Below are 26,467 nucleotides of genomic sequence, written 5' to 3' on the forward strand. Positions count from 1 at the left end.
CAGGCAAACCATAAGAGACTCTTAAATATAGAGAACAAACTATAAGGGTTGCTGGAGGGGAGTTGGGTAGGAGCATGGTCTAAATGGGTGATGGGCACTAAGGAGGGCACTTGTTGGGATGAGCACTGGGTGTTATATGTAAGTGATGAGTCACTGAATTCTACTCCTGAAACCATTATTACACTATATGTTAACTAACTTGGATTTAAATAAAATTAAAAAAAAAAAAACAGAATCGAGAGGGAAATGTTGACTCCTTCACCAGGAACGTGTATAATTTGTGCTCAAGGTCAACAGCACCCTGGTTCAGAGTAACAAACTCCGCCCTGGAGAGAACTTAGCTCTCAAATCCCCCTTGGTGAGAAGCCCCCTGCAGAGGTGAAACAAGTCTGGAGGAAGGTTCTGGTGTCAGTGGTCCCAGAACCCCCACACCACCCCCCAGGGTGGCTCTGTCTTCTCCCTATCAGGACGCTCAGCTCAGCGAGGGGACAGAATAAAGGTCTCCGACACTCCATTGGGTCACCTGCCAGAGCCTCCCAAACCATGCCTTTCATCTCCCTCTTAACTGGAGGAGAGTGAGGTATTATGAAATGTGCACTCGACAGAATGCTACATGGCTTAAATACTACAGGCAGAGCTGTTTGGGCTGAAGTAGGACAATATCTACCATATCATATTAAGAGGAAAAAAAAGCAAAGTGTGGAACGATACGTATAGCATGATGCCTTCTGTGTAATTAAAAAAAAAATGTTCAGGTATGTTGGCATGTGCATAAAAGAATCCCTGTGGTGCTGGCTCCTTTGTGGGGAAGAAACAGGAAAGGAAACTTCACACACTTTTATGACTTGATTGTGAATTTTAAAAAAAAACAACCACGCATGTACAACTTGCTCTAAACATAAATGAAAAGGGCCACCTGGGCAGTAGGATTAGGGGCCATTTTTGTTTCCCCCACTGCCTTTAGGAGCAGCCCCACTGAAGTGTGCTCTCCCCATGCTCCCTCTCCCCAGGTTGCAAGGCCGTGGTCATCCTCACGGGCCTGGAATGCACCTGCTGTCTGTGTCCTCACCCCATCTACCTTCGAGGCTCGTTTCATGCACTGGGACCAAGAGGCCCTTCCTACGTGGGACAGGGCACTCCCTCCCTGCACTGCCTCCTACGAGAGCACCCATGACAGCTCCAGAACCTGCTTTCTTCCTTGCCATGAGCCCCTCATTTCTGCATATTCAACAAAGGTATGTGGCAGGAAAAGGGGGAATGGCTGGGCAGCACTGACAAACATCAGTGTCAGGCCCAGAACAACAGAAGCCAAGAACCCCAGGGTGAGAAGGTCCCGGGTGGAGTGACTCACATGCAGAACCAGCGTGCTGCGCGTCACCCGGTCCACAGGCTTGTAGAGCAGGGCTGCAGAGAGATGGGCAGGGCAGGTGAGAGGTGGCCAGGCATGGAGAAAGCAGCACCAGACCACCCGCCTGCCTGTCCTTGCTGTAAGTGCTTGGGCAGAGGGAGCAGCCCAGCCCAACCTCCACATCCCCTGGGAACTACCCATCCCCAGTGACAAGGGCAAACAAACCCCAAGCACCTAGAAGGCCAGGCACGTGGCTTTGAGATTTTGGTCCGTAACATTAAAGCTGAGTCCAGAGCTACTGGTCAGAACCCAAGTTGATGCTCCTCCCTCTGGAGTTGGGGAGGCCACCTGCACTCGACTACAGATGGGCTGGCAAGGATGCCAATCCTGGCGGGACACCTGCTCTCTGGCCTGGTGGGTCCCCCAGAAGCAGACTGGCACACTGCTAGTGATGTCCATCTTGGTGCAGTTTGGAGGCCTGATTCGGAGACTGGCAGAAACTAACTCAGCTGCCAACATAGCTCTTGGCTTTCAAGTGTTTTCAGACAGCTAGACTCCAGCAGCACAGAAACCCTGGCCAGCCTTGGCAGCCCCCACTTCTCCATGACGATGTCAAGCCCAGCCCAACACGGGCATGGATGCTTAGATGTGTTCTGACACAAGTCAGGTACATTTCCTCATGTGATTCCCACGACTACCATAAGACACGCATTGTTATTTATTCCCATTTTACAGATGAGAAACTGAGACTCAGAGCATGGTGAAGGTCTGGGACCAGAGCCATGGCTGCTGTTCTCTGTAACTATTCATGCTGTCCTAACAACCACAACTGAGAAGTGACTTATCAGTCCTGATCCCCTGCTCTTTGCCCAGAGTGAAGAAGGAGGCTGAACACACAGGCCTGGGAGCCTGATGACTCTGGCTTTATCCCTGCCTGGCCACTTAGGACCTGTGTTCCATATGGGTTACTTTCATTCTAAATCTGTTTTGTCATCTGAAAAAAGGGAAAACAAAATCCTCCTCACAGGGTTGCTGGGGAGAACATGATGACATTTTATTTTTTTTTTTAAATTTTTTTTTTTCAACGTTTTTATTTATTTTTGGGACAGAGAGAGACAGAGCATGAACGGGGGAGGGGCAGAGAGAGAGGGAGACACAGAATCAGAAACAGGCTCCAGGCTCCGAGCCATCAGCCCAGAGCCTGACGCGGGGCTCGAACTCACGGACCGCGAGATCATGACCTGGCTGAAGTCGGACGCTCAACCGACTGCGCCACCCAGGCGCCCCCATGATGACATTTTAAACGCCCAGCAGTGCCTGATTGGTGGGCGTTTGCAAAACCCTCCCATTCTTCCTGGTTGCTACTGTTGGTGGCAAGCTGGTCCTGCCTGTGTCCTTCCCCACCCTGCCATATCCAATGCCACTTTTTCCACATCCCTGCTCTCAGTATTGGAAGTCAGGAACAGCAAAGGAGCCAGAGGCTGACCCAACTGGGTGCCATGTTTGTTTTTGCAGCCAATGCCCTATCCTCTCGCAGCAGCTGCCCCACAGGGAGCACGAAGAGGCCTCGGCATAGAGAACTCACTTTCCAAAGAGTTCTTGGTCGTCTGATCCTTGGCATCCTTGTTGCTTCTGGCTCTCAGGTTCTGCAAAGAGAAAAGCACATTTTCACACAGGACAACTGACGCGGCTTTGATGTGGCAGGACGTTCTGTGGTCAGAAACCTTTAGCAAGAAAACTCACCCTTCACTCACTGCAAAAAAATCTTAGTTGAGGCAAGCCTTATGGGGCATCCTGGACCATAGCATGAAATACAGGATGGGCAGAACACAAGGCATGCCCTAGGTGCTGTAGGTTCGTCTGGAACTGTTGATACTTGGGGACAGAAATTCTCTTACTGTGGGGGCCTGTCTTGTGCACCTCAGGCCACTGAGCAGCATTCCTGGCCTCTATCTATTGATGTAGCAGCACACCTTCCTCCTGCTAGGACAATCAAAAATCCCCAGGCATTGCTAAGTTGTCGCTTGGGACAAAGATCACCCCTGCTCAAGAGCCTGTGACATAAGGAATCCTATAAAAACAAGGCAAATCGCAGTGCCCTCCCTAAATGCATAGAACTGTTTTCTCAGAGAAGTTAAACAGTGGGCAAGGGGGCTGGGGGGTGTGAAGAGCAGTCACCTTTAGAAATGGCCAGGGCAGCCCCACCACCACTGAGACTAACACTGGATTCCACCTCCTCCCCACCCTCTCCTGACTTTGCAAATATACTGGCATACCTCGGGGTGCTGCAGGTATGGTTCTGGACCACTGCGATAAAACGAACATCGCCAAAAAGCAAGCCCAATGAATCTTTTTTTTGTTTTCCAATGCATATAAAAATTATGTTTACCAGTACATTGTAGTCTATTAAGTGATCGACAGCATCATGTCTATAAGCAATGTATATACCTTCGTTAAAAAATGCTTTATTGCTAAAGAATGTTAACCATCAACTAAGCTTTCAGCAATCATAATCAATGATCACAGATCATAAGAAATATAATAAAAAGGGGCGCCTGGGTGGCTCAGTCGGTTGACTGTACAACTTCAGCTCAGGTCATGGTCTCACAGCTCGTGAGTTCGAGCCCTGCGTTGAGCTCTGTGCTGACAGTTCGGAGCCTGGAGCCTGCTTCGGATTCTGTGTCTCCCTCTCTCTCTATCCTCCTCCACTTGCATTCTGTCTCTGTCTCTCTCAAAAATAAATAAACATTAAAAAATTTTTGAAAAAAAAAAAAGAAATATAATAATATTGCACAAGCTTGAAATAGCCTGAAAATTACCAAAATTTGACACAGTGAGTAAATGCTGCCGGGAAGGTGGCACTGACAGATTTGCTCAATACAGGGATGCCACAAACCTTCAATATGTAAAAAACACAGGATCTGCAAAGTGCACTAAAGCAAGGTATGCCTGTAGCTGCTAACAAAGAGGTGCTATGATCCCCAGGAGGAGAGCAGAGCTTTTCAGTGGGTAGGTCATGCTTTCACACAACTGCATCAAAGGATTCACTGATTTGGTCCAAGGTACCAAGAAAAGCCAGGATATAAGATGCCTGGGTACCTGAAATCATCTCTGGAAAGAAGCTATGGTTAATCCCATTACTAGGTTGCTGAACAACAACAAAAACAGCATGGGAACAGGAAGGGACTCAGACATGGCTCTCCCAACCTCTTGCACTGCGGTAAACTTCTCAAGACTAAAAATGATGGTATCTTAAACTCCTTGGGACCAAACTCCACAATGCTCTTTGGAACCTCTCTTGAGAGTTTAATGGCCCTCACAGTGATTATTCCTCTGAACATCTGCCTCAGCAGTTCCAAAGGGGTGTGGGGGTATGAGGGCATGTGAGAGCTGAACCTGAGCCTCTGTAAAAATCTGCGTCCATGCTCACGTAGGTCTGCGAGGCAGCCTTCACACCACATGCCCCTGGACAGTCCCATGCACATTAGCATGCAGAGCTCCAGAAATCCTGTCTCAAGGAAACTTATGATTTGGCTTAATCCCCCAGTTCTCAAACTTAACTTGATTCCAGAGGCCCTTTTCCCAGAACTCCATCATGTGGGAGCTGGCATTCCATGAAACCCAGTTTAGGCAGCTCTGGCCTAACTGGAAACTGCCCTGGCTCATTTTCAGGACTGGGAGATGAGGGACCACGGCTCCACAGCTCCCTCTCCTGGAGGTGACCATCCACTCCCCATATCTGAGTTCTGACCCCCAGAGTGAACCTCTACACAGCCTGCTGCTTCTGTTTCCTTTGGCTCCATTTTGCTCTGTCTGGGTGGTTCCAATCTCTCTGAGTCTCTTTAAAAAATATAGGTGGAGAACCAAAGTGGATGATGCCTCCAAAGTACAAGCTTCACTGAGGACCAGCTTTCGGCTGGCCCCAAGATGCTGTCACCCTCCCGGCATCCCTGCCTCAGCTCAGATTCCCACTTGTGCGTGGTCAGTGGGACCACGTGACCCTGGGTTGGTGTCCCATCATTGCTTCCTCCCTCCTCTTCTAGAAGCCTGTCTGGGTGGACTTGAGCTTGGCTCCATTTAACTAGAGCCTGCTCTTAAAGGATTAGGTCTCTAATTTGTCAAGGTCACTCAGGATTCTGTGCCAACATTGCAGCTGTCAGGGGTGGGGGGGAGGGTTGCTAAGTGAATGACCTAAAGAAAGATATGGTCTAAATGACAGGGAGGGACATCTGGAGCCAGCCTGGAACCCTGGGTGCATGCAGCCTGTTACCAGCAGCACCAGGCAGGGAGTGGATGGCCCCACGGGCTCTGGAGGGAACAGCATGGCACCCATTACCACCATGAGGGACGATCAGCACCCACAACATGCCACCTCTCATGATAAATTACAAAATGGCACAAAGCCCCCGGAACAAAGCCAGGTATGATAGGGTATGATTGTCTCTCAGCAAGGGAGACCCCACTCACTCCCTATTTCTAGTTTCCATTTATCTTTCTTATGCTAATTTCTCCCTTGGAGCCTTTCCATCTAGAATCCTTGTTTGGTGGAGGGAAGGCAAGTCAGAGCTCCGAGGAGCTGGAGGCATCACAAGTGATGACAGGCCCAGAAAGAGGAAATGTCACCCCGATGCAGAGGGTAGAAACAGGATGTGGAAGGGTGGGGAAAACCCCTGCCGGGAACCCTGGGAGGCAGGCGCTGCAGGTCCTGGTCCAGGCATGGGCACCAGCCCCAACAGGCCACTTGTCCTGTGTATCTGAGAAAGTCTTTTGAGGCCCCTCATGCTAATACTGGGGGCTTGAGGTTTCAGTCCTCCTGGAGCTCCAGCCTGGAGCTTTCTGCCCACGTGGGTCTAGAGAGAGCAGCTATAGCAGCTCCACGCCCCCTGTGCTAGGGCTCAGCTTCCCTGGTGAGCAAGGTCACCAGCAGGCTACAAGAGAAACGGAGCAAAACACACCTCCCCACCTGCTCTCTAGTGACAAGGTGCATAGCTGGCCTCGGGACTCGCATGGCCAGACCTCTGCTCATGAGACAGAACTACGGACACTCCTTACTGCCACACAGGTGGTACAAGACAGCATCTGTCTGGGGGACTTGGCAGAGCCCCAGAATTGAGTCCTGGACCCTAGAGAGTCAGGGAACTCATGGAGCTGCTCCTCCTATCTGTTCACAACAGAGTCCCCCACACAAGGCTGACAGAGCCAACCCAGAAACATCTGGAAACAGAGCTGAGATTTACCACCAGAACTTGGCTTGGTGCACCCGGGTCATGGTGTACCAACGGCCAGCCCACATCCTACCCGTGGGAGGTGGAGGGGTGCACCTGTCTGAACAGTGTCACAAGTACCTCAGAGATTTCTGCAAACTGAGCGTTGGCCTGACAGCACTTCTCAGCCGTTTCCATGGCAACTCCGTAGTTATCTACAAAGGCCCGGTACACACCCAGCTGGCTGGCCTGTAGGAAGGAAGGAAGAGAGTGTGGGACAGGTGCAGGACAGGTGCTGCTGCTCCCCATCTTTCTGAGAAATGGGCTTCCGTGCACAGCTCTGGAGAAATCCCAGGTGCAGCAGGCAGCGCAGAGCTGCAGACACCTCAGCTCTTTCCCGCTATCGCATCCCACCTGCTTCCCCCCACCCCCCACGCACTGTGCATGCTTCCCTCTTCCCAAGTGACATGCTGAGAAGTGACTCACTGCCCCAGGCAGGTAACAGTTTCCTTCCACAGCTGCTTGTTCCTCCCACCTCACTCATTTTAATAGTGCCACCGGCAGTAGCTAAAATTTGAGGCTGTCAGTGAACGCGGACAAGAGTCTACATATATAGTGGGATGGAGTGGCACCTTTTCGTGCTGGCTGCAGGAGACTCTAGTGGACAAGGAGGTCGGCCCCCTGGCCTATGGTAGCCACAGTGCTCCGCTCATGTCTGATCCCTTCAAACACATTAGGAACACGCAATCTAGCTGCTCTTGGAGAAGATGGGCTCCCACTGTCCAGACATGAGCCCAGCCCAAACCTGGTAAGGGGGGTCCAGGTATTATATGCCACACCTGGCGTGCAGGAGACCTGCTGGCTGCCAGCTGCAAGGCGAGAGGCATTTTATTTGTCTTGTGTCAAACCAAAGGCATTAACAGAGGGTCTCTTCGCTTAACCTTCTGGTCAGATACTCAACTGAGAGACAGCTTCCAAGGGCAAGTGTGTGTGTGTGTGTGTGTGTGTGTGTGTGTGTGTGTGAGCACACACGTGTATGTATGCACATGTGGGCCCTAGGTCACCTTCAGAGGCAGCCAAGGGGAAACCAGCCCCCATCTTGTACCAGCAAAGCCAGGCCTGGGAGGGTAATGGAGGACCCTGGTGACCGGCTGGCCAGGCCTTCCCACGGCAGCCGACCAGCTGGAAGCCTAAAGCTTTAGCTGATCCTGGTGTTTGTTCTGTGCTGAATCTAAATTTTATTTCTATATGCATTTGCATTTATATTGAATTTTATGTTTCTTCAGATGACAAGCCCAGATGCTGGGTAAGCCAGGCGCCCTTGGCACTGTCTGGTCTCTGGCTCCGCTCCCTGTGGGGGCTGCACGGAGGCCCTGCCGGGCCCCTGCTGCACTGATCACCCTGACAAGTCACTGCATTCTCAAATACCAATAGCTACGACAGTCAGACCCAGAGCATCTCCTTCTCTGTCTCCGTCACCGGTCACTGAGTGCCTCCCCCAACAAAGACTTGCTTTAGGCACTGTCACCACAGCCGCAAATCACTCGGACACAGTGAGGCCAGTAGCAGGAAAGATACATGATAAATTAATCAACAAACACGTAATGTACCAAAGAGCTGAGAACAGAGGTTGAAAGCTATGGGGCTGCTTTAGATAATTTGGTGAGGAGCCCAGAGGGGATGTTACTGTTGAAATGCATCACTTCAAAATTCCTATGTTGAAACCCTAACTCCCAGCACCTCAGAATGTGTACTTAGAGAGAGGGCAGAAGAGGAGATAGGTTAAAATGAGGTTTTTAGTGTGGATCCTAATCTAGTAGGACTGCTGTTCTTGGAAGAGATAAAGGACACAGACCCACAGAGGGACACCTGTGAAGACACAGGGAGAAGGTGGTCATCTGCAAGCTGAGGAGAGAGGCCTCAGGAGACCAACCTTGCTGGTGCCTGATCTCGGAACCCCAGCCTCCAGAACTATGAGGAAATCCATTTCTGTTGTTCAAGTTGTGCAGACTGTGGCAGCCTTAGCAAACTGATACAAGGTCCGGGAGAGGAGAATCCCTTCCATTACTTCTCCTTCTCCCTTTCCCTACAGAACTCCCATCTCCCATGTGGCATTTGAGAAGTGCCCAAACAGTCTAATCTTTTTAGCTAATCTAAAATGAAGCTATACCAATAATGGGATAAATAGAGATCACGTGCCTCCTGATACGAGGCACTGAGGAGGACACAACATCACTGCTGTGGCTTGTTTTGTTTCATTTTGGCTGGAAGCACGAAACTTGAATCTATTCCTGAGGAAACATCAGACAAACACAACATGGCCTATACCATTCAAAAATGTCAAGGCCATGGAAGATAAGCAAAGGCCAAGGAACTGGTACAGTTTGAAGAAAACTAAAGAGATGTGAAAAGCAAGTCCATTTTGTAACCTTGGATTGGATCCTGAATCAGGGAATGAAAGTGGCTATCAAGAACATGATGGCCAACAGGAGAAATTTGCATATGGATTGCATATTAAATAACAGCACCACACCAATATGAAAGTCCCCGAATTCGATCACTGTACTACGGGTTATGGAAGGAGTTTGTCTTTGTTTTTAGCAAGTACACAATGAAGTATTTAGGGGTAAAAGGGCAGATATATCTGCAAGTTATTTTCAAATTATTTAGCACGTGTGTGTGTGTGCACATGTGCACACATGTTTATAAAAATGATAGAGAAAAAGATAAAACAAATTTGGCAAAATGTCACAACTGGTGTATCTGGCACATGGGAATTCTTGTACTATTTCTGCAACTTTTCTGGAAGTTTGAAAGGATCAGAAAAGCAAAAACATAGCTTGACAAAATTTCGGACAGAAACAAACCCCTGAGCAATTGCAGTTAACCTGTACGTTCCTGCAGGAAGGGATCCAGGCTTTCTGAACTACCAGACACAGCTCATAAATCCCTGGGCAGGGGAGGTGTCATAACTGGGGCATAGCAATGTGGGCTCCCCTGGTCCTAAAACTCTCCCAGCTAGGGAGCCTGATGGGGTGACCCCCCCACCCCCATCTGTGGGGCCAACCGCACTTGTGCTGGTCAGAAAGGAATGGCAGAGCCCCAGCTCCTAGCTGGGTGGCGCACATGAACACTCTCCACTTGGTTCCGGGCATGACTTCCCACTGTAGCTCCCTCTCAGTCCTGCTGCAACATCTGACCCACAAAGGTAGCTCAAGCACACCAGGGAAACCAGAAGAAATTTTCCAAATTCTGGCGTTCGTCGAACTATGAACATTTGAAAGATAATTTTCTGAGTGATGTTGGAATGTTATTCAGGGAAGAGTGCTGTTGCAGTTTCTTCTCAACAACACAATTCTCCCATTCTAAGGAGGGCTACAGGCTGAGCCAAATCTACTAGGTTAGAACCTGCTGACACTTCACACGGGAGAAATGGGGTGAGGGTGGGTTTCAGAGCTGGGGGTGCTGCACCAATACAGTCTCCTGCTTTTTGGCTATGGAGAAAGGGGTCTCACGTGACAGGAATCTGAACAAAAAGGCATTTTTTCATGTGTTTCTTGTATCTTCATTCCGGCCTGGAGTCCAAGGTAGCTGCAGCCCAGGACAGTGTAGAGAGGACCACCAATAGGAAGACCACACCTTGGAGCAGATCACTCAAGCCCAGGTGCAAGCCAAGGCAAGGACTGGGTCTGGGCAGCTCAGAGGGCTGTGCTCTGAGTACTTGGAAAGGGCCTGTGACCTTGGGCCACCTCTACCCCTGGAGGATTGGTTTCCCTTGGGAGCAGGAAGGCTCCAGGAAAAAAGCATGTCCATGGGGCGCCTGGATAATCTGGTCTTGGGATTAGGAATCCTCAGAAGTAGAACCTCTATTACAGGGTCCTGCCTGGCACCTGCCTTCAGTGGCAGGCCCAGGACAGCTGCTAAACTCCTCTACTCAGACTCCCTTCTCCCATGGCCTCCTCTGAAAGGGACTGACTGGTTGCACACTTTAGAACTGCAAAAGAGGTGGGGACTCCTTTCCACACACGTTGGAACTTTGTATATTAGAAGACAGATGTCGATCCAACAGCTCTCGGGTTTTCTCCTTCCTCCCGAGTCCCTTAACTGTTTCTTCCTTTTGGACAAGTTTTACTTGACCCAGGTCTTGGTTAAATATGCACTTCAAGCCAATCCCTGTCCCAGATGTGGCCTGGCCAGTGCCAAGGGGCCTGCCACAGCATCTTTCATCTGATTGCTAGGTTTTATTGGTTCCATTGATGTTTTAGAAGCCATATACTTGGCTCTTCTTGGGTCCTGTGGTCAGCAAAGGGCTGCAGAGGCCCTTGACCTGCTTTCACGGTGGGCCCTTTCTGTCCTGATCGGGTGCTTCTGCCTCTGGGACCTGAACGGCCACAGCCTGAACCCACAGCCACCTCTGCCATAAGGATTCCTTGTCAGTATGGGCTCATCAAGCCCTTTCAGAAATTCTTATTTTGTCATCCAGCACCAACTATCCTTCAGTTTTATGACCCCTGAAGGCAGCAGCAAAGGCCCTCCTTTTGGAGACAAACCAGGATTACAGTCCCAGCAAGTGACCTGCAGTTCCTCAGGCTTCTCACCCCCTCAGTGGTGAGGACAGGACCTGCCTTATAGGGCCTGCCTCAGCTAAGGTGAGATGGGCCCCCTTGTACCCTGCTACTCAGGAGCCAGACTGCCTCTCACTGAGAGGCTATGCCTCAGTCCACACTCCGCAGTTACAAACCACCCTGCCCTGCATTTCTCTAGTCTATCCATAAGAACCAGTCTTGATTTCTATAAGGCATGAAGGTGTCCCTGTCAAAGTCAGCATTAAATATGCCTGTTGTTTCTGAAAACAGCTGCTGGTAGGAGCTAAGGTGGGTTTTCCCCACCTCTCTCTACCAGGGCCCTCCTTCAGGCTCCAGGGGTACTTTTCCCGCTACCTTGATTTTTAGTGACCACATCTCCCCTCCCCACACCACTTAAAAAAAAAAATAAAATTCTCCAAGGGCGCCTGGCTGGCTCAGTTGGTACAGCATGTGACTCTTGATCTCAGGGTCGTGAGTTCAAGTCCCATGTTGAGTGTGGAGCCTTAAAATACGGGTTCGGTGTCCCAGAGCCCTTGGCAACACATGCCTGCAGGTCAAGGGAGAGGCTTGATCCCTGTAGGGCTGCAAGCTCCTGGGAGGCTGCCGTGCACCTGTTCCGAGTCACTCACCAGTTTCTGGAAGAGGTCACCCACTCGCTGCTGGTGGCTCCACTGCTGTACTCGGGGGAAGAGCCCGTCATAGAACTCCTTGTGGATCTCATAGAGCTCAGGCACTTTGAAGAAGATGGTCTCAATCTGCTGGCTTGTCAGCACTGGCTGAGAGGTGGTGGCAGCAGCCTTCAAAGGCTTCATGGGCTGGAAGAGGGCACAGGTGAGGTGACACAGGTGACAGGTGGAGTGGCACACATGAGAGGGCCTGCCCTTTCTCAGGTGCATGGTGTGACCACAGAAAGTCATGGCTAAGTGACACGTGTGTTTTTCTTTTTAAATTCCATTAAAAATAAAAATGTAAAGCCAGCTTGGTTTGGCACCTGTCCTATGTTAGTGTCCACTGCCCCACGGGGAAGCCCAACTTCTACAGAGGGGAAATTTCTGGCCCGCCTACCGATGTCTCAGTGACTCCAGGCAAGGGGGGTTGCCTTCTGATGGCTGACCTGGGGCCTGTGAGCAGCGTGCCCCGGCCCAGCTCAGGCCCTCCCCGCTCCTCACCAGCAGCAGCGCCTCCAGGTGGCTCAGGTAAGTCTCTTCGCTAGCCAGGATTCCAGACAGCACCCACTTCCTCATCTCCAAGCCCTTTTCCAAGTCCAGCTCATTCTGCAGGAGAAACAGACAGAGGTCAGACCTGGGGGACGATGCCCTATGTGGCCACTCTCAGAGAGGAAGGCCTGTTTCTCAACCTGAGGACAAGCCTCTGGAGAAGGCTCCATGTAGAAATAAAGGGAGGCACTGGAGCCTCGGCCAGTCGGCCACTTGTACATGGTCACTGAAAATTCTGGAGGGGTCATCCAGCAAAACCAAGAGCCACCCTTTGTCATGACATTGAGAAATGGGCAGCGTGGAGCTGGGCAGTTGGGGAAAGATGCCCCGGTCTGTGGGACTTTGTTACAGCTGCCCAGTAAACTGATAGAAAATATTGATGCCAAAGGTGATAAAAACTGCTGTATGACTAACTGGCCACTTCCCCCATGGGCCAGCTGGGTATCTGGGCAGCACAGGGGGCTATGCTCTGCACACTTGGAGGGGGCCTGTGACCTGACCACTAGCGAGGGAGTCAGGGTCAGAGGTTGGTTGTGCCCACTGCCTGCCCATGCTCCCTCTGCCTGGCTATGCCAACAGGTCCACTGTAGTCCACAGAAACTGAGACAACACCCCTGCCCATTCTGCCACTGGTTTTCCACCTATGGGTGAACATGAGACAACCACACTGTGGTAGCCCTCGGGTGTAGAACCAGAGTGCTGCCCCTTTGGTCCACTTTCCTGAACCACTCAGGGGAGATTGCTGGTCTGGGGCAGGTGCCTGGTCCTTGGCACTGCTGAATATCTAGGGCTGAAGAATTCTCTTTTGGATGCTGGGGGGCCCTATAGGGTGTTGGGCAGCATTTCTGGTTTCTACCCACAGGTGCCAGGAGCAACACCCACTCCTACCCCCAGCTGGGACAGCCACAAATGTTTGCAAGATGTTGCCACATGTCCTCTGGGGCCAAATCGCCCCTAGGTGAGAACCACTGGGTTCGAGGAAGGACCTAAGGCCAGCTCAGGCCTCACGGTGTCTCTACAGAGACTAGAATCAGGGCCTCCCCAGTATGGCCCCACTATGTGCCCCCAACCGTGCTTCCCTTTCCAATTTCCTGAAGTGGCAGGAGGGAGGCATTCAGTGACACAGATGGCTGGCCCAGCAGGAAGCACCCAGGGCCAGGAGTCGGGGGACAGGGCTACAGAGCCAGGCCTGCCTGGTGAGCCCCAGTCTCGGGCAACTGCCCTCTTGCCCTGGGCATCAGCTGCCTGGGTATAAACTGGGGAAGGAAGGCCCGATCCCCATGTCCCACCTGCTTCTGCTTTCTGGTCCCTGAGGCTTGTATCACATCCTAACTGCCCACTGTGGGACCATCCAAAAAGTCTTCCTGAACCACCACTTTGCTTTGGGAATCTCTAAGTGTGCATGAGCTAGGTGCATGCATATGTGTGTACATGCATGCCCAAGTATGTGCATGTACTCATGCATGCATACAAGGCAGCCGCCAAGATCATGGCTAAGTATTGCTCCAGGGAAAGGTACCACTCCACACAGAACCCCCTCCCCCACCCAGGGCACACTGGGCAGTGGCTTCACAGGCAGAAATCTCTAGGACATGTTGTGCCTGATCTTGAAACTTCCTGTGCCAGCAAAGTGCCTGGAACATATAGGTGCTCCATGAAGACAATGAACAAACAAACCAACGAATGAATGGATCTAGAACTCCTGGTTGGGCCCTAGCTTTGGCTGTACCTTTGTGAAGCTCTGAGTGCTCTTCTGGGACCCTGGTCTGTTTGACAAGCAGGTGCCAAGATCCAGAACTGTGAGCTTAGCCTGCTCCAGGGCCCAGAGTGCCACCACAGTCAGTAAGTCTGTGACACACAGTGCACAGTTGTGCAGGGTAGGGGATGCTGACCCCTCTTATCATCTCAGTCCACTGAGGTCACCATGCATGGTGGCAGCCCGTTGGGAGAAGTAGCTCTGATGACCCTGAACACGCTTCCCATCGTGTCCAGGTGCAATTTGTGCCCCAAGCAAGGGAAGAGGTAAGGTGAAGGGCACAGCAGGCTTCTTGGGCAGCAGCAGTCACCCACCCAGCCCTGCTGTGTGCTGAGGAACAATCTTGCTACTGTGAGCACCCGTGGGGGGGCTGGGGTGGTGGTGGTGGAGCCCCACCCAGCACAAGATGCCGGTGCTCACATGGGTGGCAGTGCGTCTCATTCCCACCCACACAATTTGGAAAGCTGGGAGGAAAAAAAGCGCAGGCAGGAAGGCGCCGGCTCCAGCTCTCCCTGTTCTGAAGGGTGTGGCCAGCTCAGGGGAATGTCTGGCCCGGGGAATGTGCTAGGCTGGGGGAAGACATGGGTGCAGATACCTCTTTTTGGACCAGGAATCGTCTCCTGAGCCCCAGAATGGTGCTAGGGGCTGGTGGCAGACAGGGACGGCTCAGAAGTCAGCCAACTCTGCCTTGTTGGAGAGGGCGGGAAAGAAATGCAGAAGATAGAGAACAAAGGGCAGGGCCAGGACCAGGGTTATTTATAACCCTGCTTTGCGCACATGCCAGTTCTGGAAAGGGCACGTGAATCCAGTTGGGATCATGACGGTGGGGAGATCGTGGTGGAGAGAAAGCCGGAGGAGAAGGGCAACTGGAAAAAGAAGGCAGCAAGCCAGAAGGAAGGCCTCCCACTTCTACTCGGGCCAGGGCAGGGGCAGAGGGCAGGGAACGGAGCAAGCCACACAAACCTGAGGCAGACAGAGCAGATAAAAACAAACTGGGCATGACAAGGTGGGAAAGCTGACAGAGGGACCCAGGTGAACAGAACTGCCACCAGGCCCACAAGGGCAGGAGCTGGAACAGAGTGGCAGGGCAGAATTTGGGGAGCACCCTTTACCCCCAGCCCTACTCTGAGGGAGCCAGGGTGATCAGAGTGCAAAACCCTGGCTGTGAAGGGGTGGGCTGCTCCCAGCTGGGAGTTGACAGCCAGGTCTCTCAACAAAGGACCCTGTCTTCCTCTCTGGGCAGGGGCCATGCCTTCACTGGCAAGAGGGCTGGCCACTGTCCTAGAGTCCAGCCAGCAGAGGGCCAGGGTCTGGCCTCTGCATAAGGATCTGAGCTAACACGCAGGGCAGGCAGTACAGTTCTTATGCCTGCCCACTGATAAACCAACCTGGGAGGGCTCTCAGGAGGAAGCATACAGGCTGGGCTGGCACCAAATACCTGCTCTCTTCAACTCTGCAGAGAGGACAGGTGTGAGCAAACATTATCACTATTTAAGTCAGGACCCAGAGCTCCGCACTTGTAGCCAAGCTGAGCCATAGGGACGCAACATTTATCCTGCTCTGTCTGCTGCAGAGCCTCACTGGGGGACCGGAACAATCAAAGCATCTCTAACCAGTGAATCATAAAAGTGAATGAACTTGTGGTTGCTCAGATAACAGCTTGACTCAGAGTTACAATTTCTGTTCCATGAGCACAACTATTGACCAGATACACTGAATCAAGTGATGGCCAGTATCAAAGTTATAAAGCAGGGTTGTTTGTCTTCAAACATTCCTGAGCCCCTTGTTGAGTTCCCTGGTAAAAACTGCCAATTTCACTTGCATTCAATCAGTAGGAGTGACTGATTGAATATGTGCATATACTTTGACTTCCACCTAAAAAAAACAAACAAAAACCCCACCCCAAACAAAAAATCCCCAAAGGGTCCATGGGCCCCCAATGGGCTGAGGCAGCCCAAGGGCATGGCATTTCTGCCAAGCAGCAGAATCCAAGTGTGTGTTTGCTTTCTCAGCCTCTATGTGCCCACGAAAGGCCCCTGGCTGGCAGACCTATCCAGCTCTGCCACTCACTGAAGGGCCCCTGAATGTGAGAAATGTGGGCTGAGGTGGTATCGGCCCCTTCTCGCTGAGGTCCAATGTTTCTGGGCCTGCCTCTTGCTGGTAAGCTGGGGACAGGGCCTGGCAGGTCACTGCGGGGAGCAATGTCACACAGCGTGTCACAGAACCCAGTGAGGAGATGCTCGACCACTGTCAGCTCCCGTCTCTGTGCCTTGACGTCTCCCCTTATAAACAAATAGGTGGGATGATGTTGGGACTCTTGAGGATGCTAGGAAGGACTGACCATGCTGATCTGGCAGAACACAGGCCCTCTGCCACTGACCCCAGGATGGTAGCTGGGGGTGATGCCAGACCCTCACCCCTTTCCCTGACACTGTTGAAGGAAGGTTACTTGCTAGCCCACAGCTCTGACTACAGCCTCTAGAAGTGTCCATGATACTGCTTTGCTTCCCTCAGTTCAATGATGTCAGCTTTACCCTCCCAGCAGAGAGAGGCAGTGGTCATCAAAATGGCCTGCTCTTCTTCCAAGGGGCTTGCTAAGATGTATCCTCACCTGGCCATGAAGAGATGGAGGTATGCCTGATGGCTCTTGCCTGGGGGCAGCCTGCCCTCTCCTGCGGCTTCTGTCCCCATCTGGGATTGCACGGTCATCGTTCAAGGGGGAAATGCAGACAGCTTGGTCAACATCAGCAGGCACCTCAGAACGTCCAGGGGTGGAGAATGTCATAAGCCCTCAGGGTTGGAAGGTAATCTTGGTCACCAGGACCCACCCAAGGTGGCCTGGGTCCTTCCCACAGCATCCCAGGCAAGAGGATTCCTGGCCTCTGCTGACTCCCTACCTTCCCCTGGGGACAGGCATTCATGGAACAGACCTGCAACTTCGGAGTTCACTGAGCCACCTGGTTGCCATGGAGCGCATAGAAAGTTCTCCTGATTGCCCCCCAGCCCAAAGAGCTCAAGCTCAGTAGATGGAGATGAGCATCCTCTGGGAGGGTAGGAAAAGATAAGCAGGGATTTCCCCCAGCCTAACTGGTCAGGATTGGGCACCTTGGGCCTCAAGACCAGCATGCTGCTTGTGGGCATTAGAAAGTAACAGCTGTCTTCTTCAAACCAAAAATAAAAAAAATAAAGAAGAAAGTCTCACTGTCCAGGCACTGCACTGCCAGGGAAACCAGAAAGTCAATGCCAGGTCTATCTTTAGGGCAGTGGAGGGTGTCCGCCCCAGGGCTCCAAACACCTAACCAGAGGGCTTCGGGAACAAAGCTACACAGTCCTTTTCCAATCAAATTCCCATCTTACCACCTCACATTCATTAGGAGAACCACTATAAACAAACAAACAAAAAACCCAGAAAACAAGTACTGGCAAGGATGTGGAGAAACCAAAATGCTTGTTGGCTGTTGGTGGGAATATAAAATGGTGCAACCATTGTGGAAAATGGTATGAAGGCTCCTTAAAAAATTAAAAACAGAACTACCATAGGATCCAGCAATTCCATTTCTGGGTCATTCCCCCAAAAGAACTGATCTCGAACAGATATTTGTACTCCCATGTTCATAGTGGCATTTTTCTTAATAGTCAAAATATGGAAGCAACCCAAGTGTCTACCAACCAATGAATGAATTACCAGAAGGTAGTATATATGTACAACGGAATATTATTCAGCCTTAAAAAAGGAAGGGAATTATTCTGCAATATGCTACTACACGGATGAATCGAAGACATTACGCTTGGTGAAATAAGCCCGTCACAAAAAGATGAATACTGTGTGAGTCCACTTACATGAGGTGAAGTAGTTAATAGAGACAGGAAGCAGAATGGTGGTTTAAAGGGGCTGGGGGCAGGGGAGAGTAGGGAGCTGTTTAATAAGTGCAGATCTTCAGATTTACAAGATGAAGAGTTAGGGGGATGGACAGTCCTGATGGCTGTACAACAAGGTGAATGCATTTCATACTACTGAATTGCATACTTCAAAATGGTTAAGATGGAAAATTTTACATTATGTGTATGTGAATGCAATAAAAAAGAAAAGAGGGGCACCTGGGTGGCTCAGTTGGTTAAGCGTCTGACTTCAACTCAGGTTACAATCTCATGGTTTGTGAGTTTGAGCCCCACATTAGGCTCTGTACTGATGGCTCGGGGCATGGAGCCTGCTTCAGATTCTGTGTCCCCCTCTCTCTTTCTACTCCACCCCTGCTCACGTTCTGTCTCTCTCTCTCAAAAATACACATTAAAAAATAAAGAAAGGAAAGGAAAGGAAAGGAAAGGAAAGGAAAGGAAAGGAAAGGAAAGGAAAATTTCCCATCTTCTCCAGACACTCCCTGACACCTCCTCTGGGCCAGGTGGCATACTTGGGATTGGAGACCCCATGTCTGGCAAGCACAGATGTATAAGACGAGACATGGCTATGGGCTCCCACGGGGGCCAAAGGAGGGAGTGGACACCCAGATGTGGATAGGCTCCATAGCAGTTAAGCCCTCAGACTATGGCTAAAAGCTGAGGGCAGAACTCCAAGTCAGTATAGATGAGGGTCTGAAGGCAGAAGTCTGGTGGGGATGGGCAGCCAAGCTGCATGGGGTCTGGGCACAAGGAGGGCAGATCAGCCTCCTAGGGCAGCCCGATCCCAAGTTCAGGACTCAGCCTGCTTATTCAGGACTGGAAAGATCCCCGTCTGTACCAAATCATGCTTGTGAAGCAAGAAGCAAGGGAGGGCACTGAGAAAGGCAAGGTAGTTAAAGAAAAGAGTGTCATCTGAGGATTTGAGAAGGCTTCAAATCTGGTAGCTGCATGGCCTTGAGCAAGTTACTTCATCTCTCTGAACCTCAGTTTCCTAATCTGTAAAACAGTGAAACCAGATGTTGGATCAAAACTGCACAAGGTAGGTGTGTGTTACACACTGGCTTCCCTTCCCATCCTCGTGTTTCAGAATGGGAAGCCTACCCAGCGCCAGAGTCTTTAGAAATCACAAAAGCATAAATAAGAAGCAGTCCTGCAGCTGAAGCATCAGCCCAGCAGAAAAGCAACTGCAGTGAAAAGATATGCTTCTGGCACTTCCCACCAACAACGGAGAAAAGCAGATTCCTCTCTTGTATTTAAGCCTGGGGAGGACATCATCAGAAACAAGCTAAGCAAAAGAGGGAAGGTATTTGTCATGAGGGGCAACAGGAAGACAGTGAGGTGCAACCTGCCCCAGGGACAGGATCTCAACTCAAGAAGGAAAGAACCTGAGAAGTCAAAAGGACACCCTCTGTCCCAAAGGTAGGGGGTGTATGCCTGGGCTCTAATGTACCTCTGAAGTGCCCCTCCAGGGCAATGGGACAGATCAAAGCAGTGAGGCCACCAGCTCATGTGGGACTACCCTAGGAGCCTACAACAACCCCGGGGCTATGTGCTTACAAGAGAGGGGCCCAGGACCATCTCTGGGAGTGAAGGAGGGCATCTGCTGAATGTGCCAATACACACTAGCCACATGACCTTGGAGCTTCGGTTCCAAAGTGGAGGTGACATCAGGACCGTTAATGACAATGATACCTCAAGAGGAAGACCCTGGTCAAATGGATGGAGTCATCAGCAGCACTCCTTCTGGCAAAAAGGAGCAAGTGCATTGCATGCAGCACAAGGACAAGAGCCCAGACACTGTCCCCCTCCCCTGCCCCTCAGCACCACTGCTGGGACCGCCACCACGTCCTGCTGGTAGGACAGTGGTGGCATTCTCAGCCTCTGCATATGCTGCCTGTCTCCTCCACACTTGGCTGACAGAGTTCCATGAAGTCCCTGCTGAAAGCACCTAGCATGCTATTTCCAGATCAGCAGGTGCCCCGGATGGGGGAAAGAAGGCGTTTTTAGTGACTTCAACCACTGGTTGCTCCTGACATCACCTACTTGCTACTTGCCCCTGAGAGAGTGGATGTGCTGCAGGGCACCTTTAGGAAGTAGACAGCAGGCCAGAGCCAGATCTAAGCCTTATTTCACACCTGGCCCTCCCACCCTGGGACTCACCGCTTTGGTAGACTCCAGGGCTCCCGAGGCCAGTGCATCCCGGCTGCCCCTGCCCTTGCTGCCAAGGTGGGGCGAGGAAGAGGGTGAGTCATCGATGTAGGGCAGCCCATCTTGGTGCCGGCGCTGCTCCTCAGCCCGGTCTGCAGCACAGCTATAGCCAGGTGGCGTTCCAAATGACGTATCTGTGTGTAGAGAAGCAGCTGTGTTAGATATAGGGAGAGGGGCAAGAGAGAGCTCTGCCTGGGAGGGTCCACGCCCCACCTGCCCCAGCAGGCATTGGGCTGATGCTGTCTATCACCCAGAGGTGTTGAACAAAGACTTCAGGTAGGCTGACCGCACCTTCACAACCGACTGAGCAAAGACCACAGGGTGAGGCAGGGCCAGAACAGTGGTATGCCCCCCAGACAATGAGACTGGGCTTTCAGGACACTGTCTGGGGCACATCTGCCCTTGTCCTGGGAGTGGGCCTGAGCCATTACAGAAAGATGGACCTCAAATGCTAGCATCTTGCTCTCGGGGATGGTCCTTGTGCACCTGTCCGTGGGGATCTGATGGGGGCAAGAAGCTCAGATCATGCCACTCCAGGTGCAAGCCCTGGCCACTGTGAGCAGTGCCCCAGGCCCACCAGTCCCAACCCAGGGAACGGGTGCTGCAGCCCTTTCCCCTCACCCCACTCTGCCTCTTGGCTGACTCTCAGCCCACCTCCCAGCTGGTGTGGCAAAGTCCTAGACCATCTTTACCCCAACCTGAGTGTCCCTGTGAGGACAAAAGTGGCCTACCCTATGGCCGGCTCCATGCTGTTCGGAACACCTCCATCCTAAAAGCACCTGAAGACAGTCACCCCTTCCTCCTGGCTAAATTACAAAGCCCATACCCCTTGGCCAGCCTTTGTATAGCTCTGTTTTCAGAACTGTTCTAATCCAATGGATCCTCACCAGGACATTAACCCACAAGGGCCCAGTCCACTCCAAGTCTCATGTGGGGGTCACTTCTTGACTCCTTCCACAGGGCATCTTCACAGCCCATGGGATTTCTGAGGTCATCTTGATTGGGTTACATCACCTTCCCCATGACTCACCGGCAAGCAGTCCTGTCCAAATGTCACCACCACAGGCAGCCTCTGCAGTGTTTATTTACAAGATTACAACTTCCGCCACCAAGCACACCCAGCCTGGGGCTCAACCTCTAGGTGGCACTGACCACCCAGGCCAGGCAGGCACAGGCTTCCAGAGTCGACCCTGCAATTCTAGTGGGAGACTGTTTTCTCAGTTCTTTCCATGCAGCAGCCAAGAGAAGCCGTGGCTGGAGTGACCAGGTGCTCACCACATCCAGCTATGACGGCTGCCAGTGCACTGTGCAACTCATCTGCCTACGTCCCAGCTTCCTCACACACCTCTGCCTCTCCCACTTTCTCCATTTCTGTGTCCCAGCAGGTCACATGCCCTCTAAGAGGTGTCCTTAGCCCTGGTTACACGTTAGTGCCACCTGGGGAGCTTCAAAAACAGAGACCAATGAAATCAGACGCTCAGGGAGATCTGCGTCCTGGTGGCTGCAAAGGCTTCCTGGGGGTTCTGGAAGAAGCCAGGACTAAGACTGCTGCACTGGCACAAGCTGGGAGCTGGCACTGTGCTGGCTGTCACCCACACTGTGTCCCTGCTGTCTGCATACAGGCGCTGACCACAAAGGCCAGGCAGAGCTCTGCTGCCCTGTGTGTCTGCAGGAGGGCTCCAACAGAGGCCAATTCTGAGTTGAAAGTGGCAGACAGGGTAGGGGACACTCAGAGCTGGGTGGGCTCCTACCGTGTCCCCTAACAAGCTCCATGGGCTACAGAGGAGCTCCTGGTACCATCACCGTGTTGGTTATCAATGCTCAGCCCTGCTGGGGTTTGTACTGTCCTACCAGGACAGTCAGAGGCCAAGGCCAAGTTCTGTCTCCTCCTCCTAAGTATCTCCAAAGGCACTCAACCAGCTCTGGTCCAGCATCCCCGAGGACAGATGGGGAGGGTTTAAATGTATTAAAAAACACAAAACCCTGTTAATGCAGAACCCTAACCCCACACCCCAGCCCCCAAACAGGTCTGACTTCAGCTTCCATTTCCTTCTGGGGAATCCCAGATTCTTTTTAACCAAAATGAACACAGAGGACTTCTTGTCCTCTCAACATCCATGATATGAACCCTGTATTGCAGCAGCCCCTACTGAAAACTTGCCTTCCATGGGAGCTGCTTTCAAAGGCAGCTCAGGCCCTGGACAGAAGGCTTTAGCTGTCAGATGCCTTCCTCACAGGTAGCCTGAATGATCCCCCTGGGCCAGGAGGGTCTTTGCTCTACTTCTGTAACCCAGGACACTTCCTCCAGGTGGGGCAGGTGGGCCAGTTCTATGGGCTGTGGTGTGAATTTCCCAGAAGTGAGGCTCCGGTCCTGCCCAGGTTACTACCTACCGGTGAGAATTAGTGCAGGTCACTTAAGCTGTCCGTGTCTCAGTTTTCCTGATTTTACAATCAGGCATGTGAACTATACAATCGATAGAGGCCCACTCAGCTCTAAAATGTTACGGTCACTGTGTGGGTCAGCCAGTCATGCCCTGCCTGCCTCCTGACCTCACCTCCTTCCACAGCTTTCTTCCTCTGCTCCCCACTCCTCCTCTGGACTCCGCTTTTATATTAGCACAGGATTTTCAGCGTCCGCACATCCTCTCTAAGAAACTTTAAACTGTTCATTTTTTTTTTTTTTTTTAAATAATGACCTTTTAGAAAGTCAACAGATTCATCACCTGGAAGAGCACCCTTAATCTGAGAACCACCACCTGATGTCCCGGTAACTACATTGAGCTCATGTTCAAGATCAAATTAATATCAAGTGACGCCCCAAGTAAGAACTTTAGGGTCAGACTCGGGGGGCTGTCTCCAAAGACTGTAAAGATTCCACATGTGTGAAACAAAGTGCTAGCTTAGCAATGTCCTAAAACCCAGGGCAAAACCTAGTGCCTGCTAAAGGTTTGCTGGCCAGGGTTGTGTGGGGCCATTGACTCTGATACGGACACTTCACCTCCACCAGGTGAGACTGAAAAACCAGGTTCCATAGCCGGACTCCACAAGGTAATTATAACCATCAGACAACTAAAAACCCAGCTGTTTCCAATTCTGCACACATATCCCCAAACTGATGTCTGAGGAACTGATGCTTTTATGTCTGGATTCCGGATGGCTGGTCACTGCTACTGCAGCATTCCACCTGAGGCTTCAGCCCATGGTCCCAGTGAATCCAGCCTGCTCCAGTGCAAATGAGACAGAGGGAGCAGGAAAGCTCTCATTTCCTTGTCGCCCATCCTAAGTGGCATACAGGGACTTCCTTTCACACTGCAGTTTTTCCACTCCTGGGTCCCCGCATCTCTTGGAGCACAAAGTATATTACTGGAGGGCTCTGGGAGCTGCCATTTCCCAAGAACCAGAGCAAAGTGAGAGAGGGGCCTTGCTCTCCCCTCCTCTACCAGGAACACCCAGTGGGAAGTCTCATTACCTCAAAGAACTGGGAACCTGGTGGCTGAGTTAAGCCCGGAGCCTCCTACAAAGTTCTACCCAAAGCTGAAAGCAAACACTGGTTTCAGAGGAGGGGGCAGGGGGAAGGGGCTACGATCCTAAGGCTACAAGAGGCTCAGGGAAATGAGGGTTGATCAACAGAGCAGCTAACCAGCGGGGAGGAGGGCGGGGGAGAGTGAGGCCCATTCAGAGCTGGCAGACAGCGGCTGGCTGAGTGTGGAAAAGGGATGTGCACAGTGAAATCCAAAACCTCCTCCGCTCCAGGCAAGTCGGCTTAGCAGCCACAATCCCTGCACTCTGCAAATCTAAAATCTAGTCTTTGATGCAAGAACAAAAGGCAGCCACCCCCACCCCCACCAAGTGGGAGGAATAAGTCCCCGTCAGCCCAGATCACATCCCCTTCTTACACCTCAAGGACAATGCTGGTTAAAAAAAAAAAAAAAAAAAAAAAAAATCCTTCAGAAAGATTAAACATAGTGTTACTATATGATCAAGCGATTTCACTTCTGGGTATATACTTAGAAGAATTGCAAACAGGGACTCAAATAGATATTTGCACACCCGAGTTCCTAGCAACAGTATTCACAACAGCCAAACTGTGGAAGCAACTCAAGTATCCACTGATGGATGAATGGATAAGCAAAATGTGGTATGGATATGCAGTGGAATATTACTTAGTCTTAAAAAGGAAGGCAATTCTGACTCCATGCTACAACATGGATGAACCTTGAGGTCATGATGCTATGGGAAATAAGCCTGTCACAAAATGCTCAATTTACTGTGTGAGTGCACTTATATGAGGAACCTGGAATTGTCAGAATCATCGAGCAGAAAGTAGAATGGTGGGTGCCAAGGGAGGAAGGAATGGGGAACTGGTGTATTGTGGGTACGGAGTTTCCGTCTGAGAAGATGAGAAAGTTCTGGAGATGGATGGTGGTGATGGCTGCACAACAGTATTAATGTACCAAATGCCAATGAGCATGAGTGGTATGCTTAAGAATGATTAAAATGTTCCATTTGATGTTATGCAACAAGTATATACCACATGCACATATTCCTAAGATCCCTCCCAGATAGGGGCAATGCTTGGGTAGCTGAGCTGTGGGGAGGGCTCAATCCCTTCATGTGGACAGCCCCCTGCAACCACATCTAAAATAAGCACAGAATGGAAACTTCCAAGCAGTGTGCTCCCTGAGTTGATGAGAGCAGGCTGGGTGGCGGGTACCCGGGCTTCATTATAGTCTTCTGTGTATTTGTTTCATAACAAAGGACAATAAAAGGAAGCCTTGCTCGGCTATGTGTATGTAGCCTCAAAAGGAGGCCCAGTGTCACACGGCCAGACCAGCCCAACTGGCACAGCCACTGTTTGTTTCCAGCAGCTACCCCTCTACTCTTACAGAGTTTATATATCATCTTTTCCAGGCCACGTCCCTGCCCACCCGCATTTTCCTGATGCAGACTGGATGAGATTCCTGCCAGCCCATAAGAATCTGGTAATCACAGATCACACCCAGTGCTGGAGCAGGACCCCTCACAGGATCACAGCACCACAGGTGCCCAAAGCCCTGCAGCAACCATCCTCAGGGCTCTCAGAGGGCCAGAGTTACCTGCCTTCAAAGCATCAAATGCCCTTTGCCCAGCTTCAGTCCTGTCAGCCCCTCCAGGGGCCCCCAGCCTCTCCCCACAGCCTGTCTTTCCCTTAGCCCAGTCTCGGTTCAAACATCTCCAGTAACTTCGACACTCCTTCCCTATTTTCATTATCTGCAAGCCAGGAAGCAAGCATCTTACTGTGAGGCCTTTGCCAGGCCCTGCTGGGATCTCTGCTGCAAGGGTTCCCAGGACACGTGTGCAGAACCAAGCTCAGACCACCGGCCACATGTCTCCCAGCTGTAGGAGAGGCCCTCCTGGACCCAATGTACCTGGAACGTCCCCAGATCCTGCTTCCATTGCCTTGCTGCTGCCAGAGGTACAGGGCTCAGATCCCAGCTCCTGTCCCACCCTCTGACCAAGGCACCCCAAGAGAAGAGCCTGAAGCAAATCCTCAGAAGGAACGAAGGTTATGATCTCAGCCCTCCCCTCCCAGAACAGATATGGGAACAGCTGTAAATGGCCAGGGGAGCGATCCTGATAAACACATACCAGGGTTGAGAGGAAAGAAGAAGGGATACTGGGAACTCAGGTGGGGGTGGTGTGGCAGGAACTTCATTATGCATTAAGACAGAGGCAGAGTGGTCTCCTATCCCTGTTGACACTGTTAGCAAATGGCTGGGCGGTATTTTACCAAGGTAAAAGAGGATCAAACACCATCTTCTTTCCGGTGGCTCGCCAGCTACAGTGGGCAGGTTTCTGCAGATGCAGGCACTGAGCCCCCACCTCGTCGTATCTGCAAAAGCCCTGCTTTCCCCTCCCTCCCTGGGCCACAGGCAAACAGCACAGTGCTGACGATGTTGTGGTACTGGTAACTTGCAGACGGCAGCTCATGTCCTTGGGGATGTCTTGCCAGGTAGGCATCGCCCCTCCAGGAGAGGCTCAGAAAACTGTGGCTGGAACAGAAAGATCTAGGTCTCACCGAAGGGCACACAGATTCCACAGGTTCGAGCTGGCTCTGGACACCACGCTTATGCACAGCCTTGAGGCTTCCTCCCACACCCCGTGTGCTGAGAGCAGATTCTATCTACAGGATAGGCCATGGGTCCTGGGGCTCGGCTGGCTTCTTTACTGTGTAGCAGAACCCCAAGTACAGTCAGGGAATATCTGCGGTG

General features: G+C 51.5%; 1 protein-coding gene across 1 annotated transcript in view; it reads right to left on the reverse strand.

Annotated features, from left to right (window-relative positions):
• BCR (BCR activator of RhoGEF and GTPase) overlaps positions 1-26,467 on the reverse strand; it is a 128,282-nt gene that overhangs the window by 42,205 nt on the left and 59,610 nt on the right. Inside the window, exons 2-7 of the mRNA XM_042910425.1 lie at positions 20,169-20,350; positions 12,308-12,412; positions 11,768-11,953; positions 6,694-6,801; positions 2,934-2,994; positions 1,352-1,404 (exon numbers count right to left, since the gene is read on the reverse strand). Coding sequence (XP_042766359.1) covers positions 1,352-1,404; positions 2,934-2,994; positions 6,694-6,801; positions 11,768-11,953; positions 12,308-12,412; positions 20,169-20,350 — 695 coding nt within the window. The remainder of the gene's footprint in view (positions 1-1,351; positions 1,405-2,933; positions 2,995-6,693; positions 6,802-11,767; positions 11,954-12,307; positions 12,413-20,168; positions 20,351-26,467) is intronic.

This window comes from Panthera leo, chromosome D3 (assembly GCF_018350215.1).
Source record: "Panthera leo isolate Ple1 chromosome D3, P.leo_Ple1_pat1.1, whole genome shotgun sequence".
In the NCBI taxonomy this organism is placed as follows: domain Eukaryota; kingdom Metazoa; phylum Chordata; class Mammalia; order Carnivora; family Felidae; genus Panthera; species Panthera leo.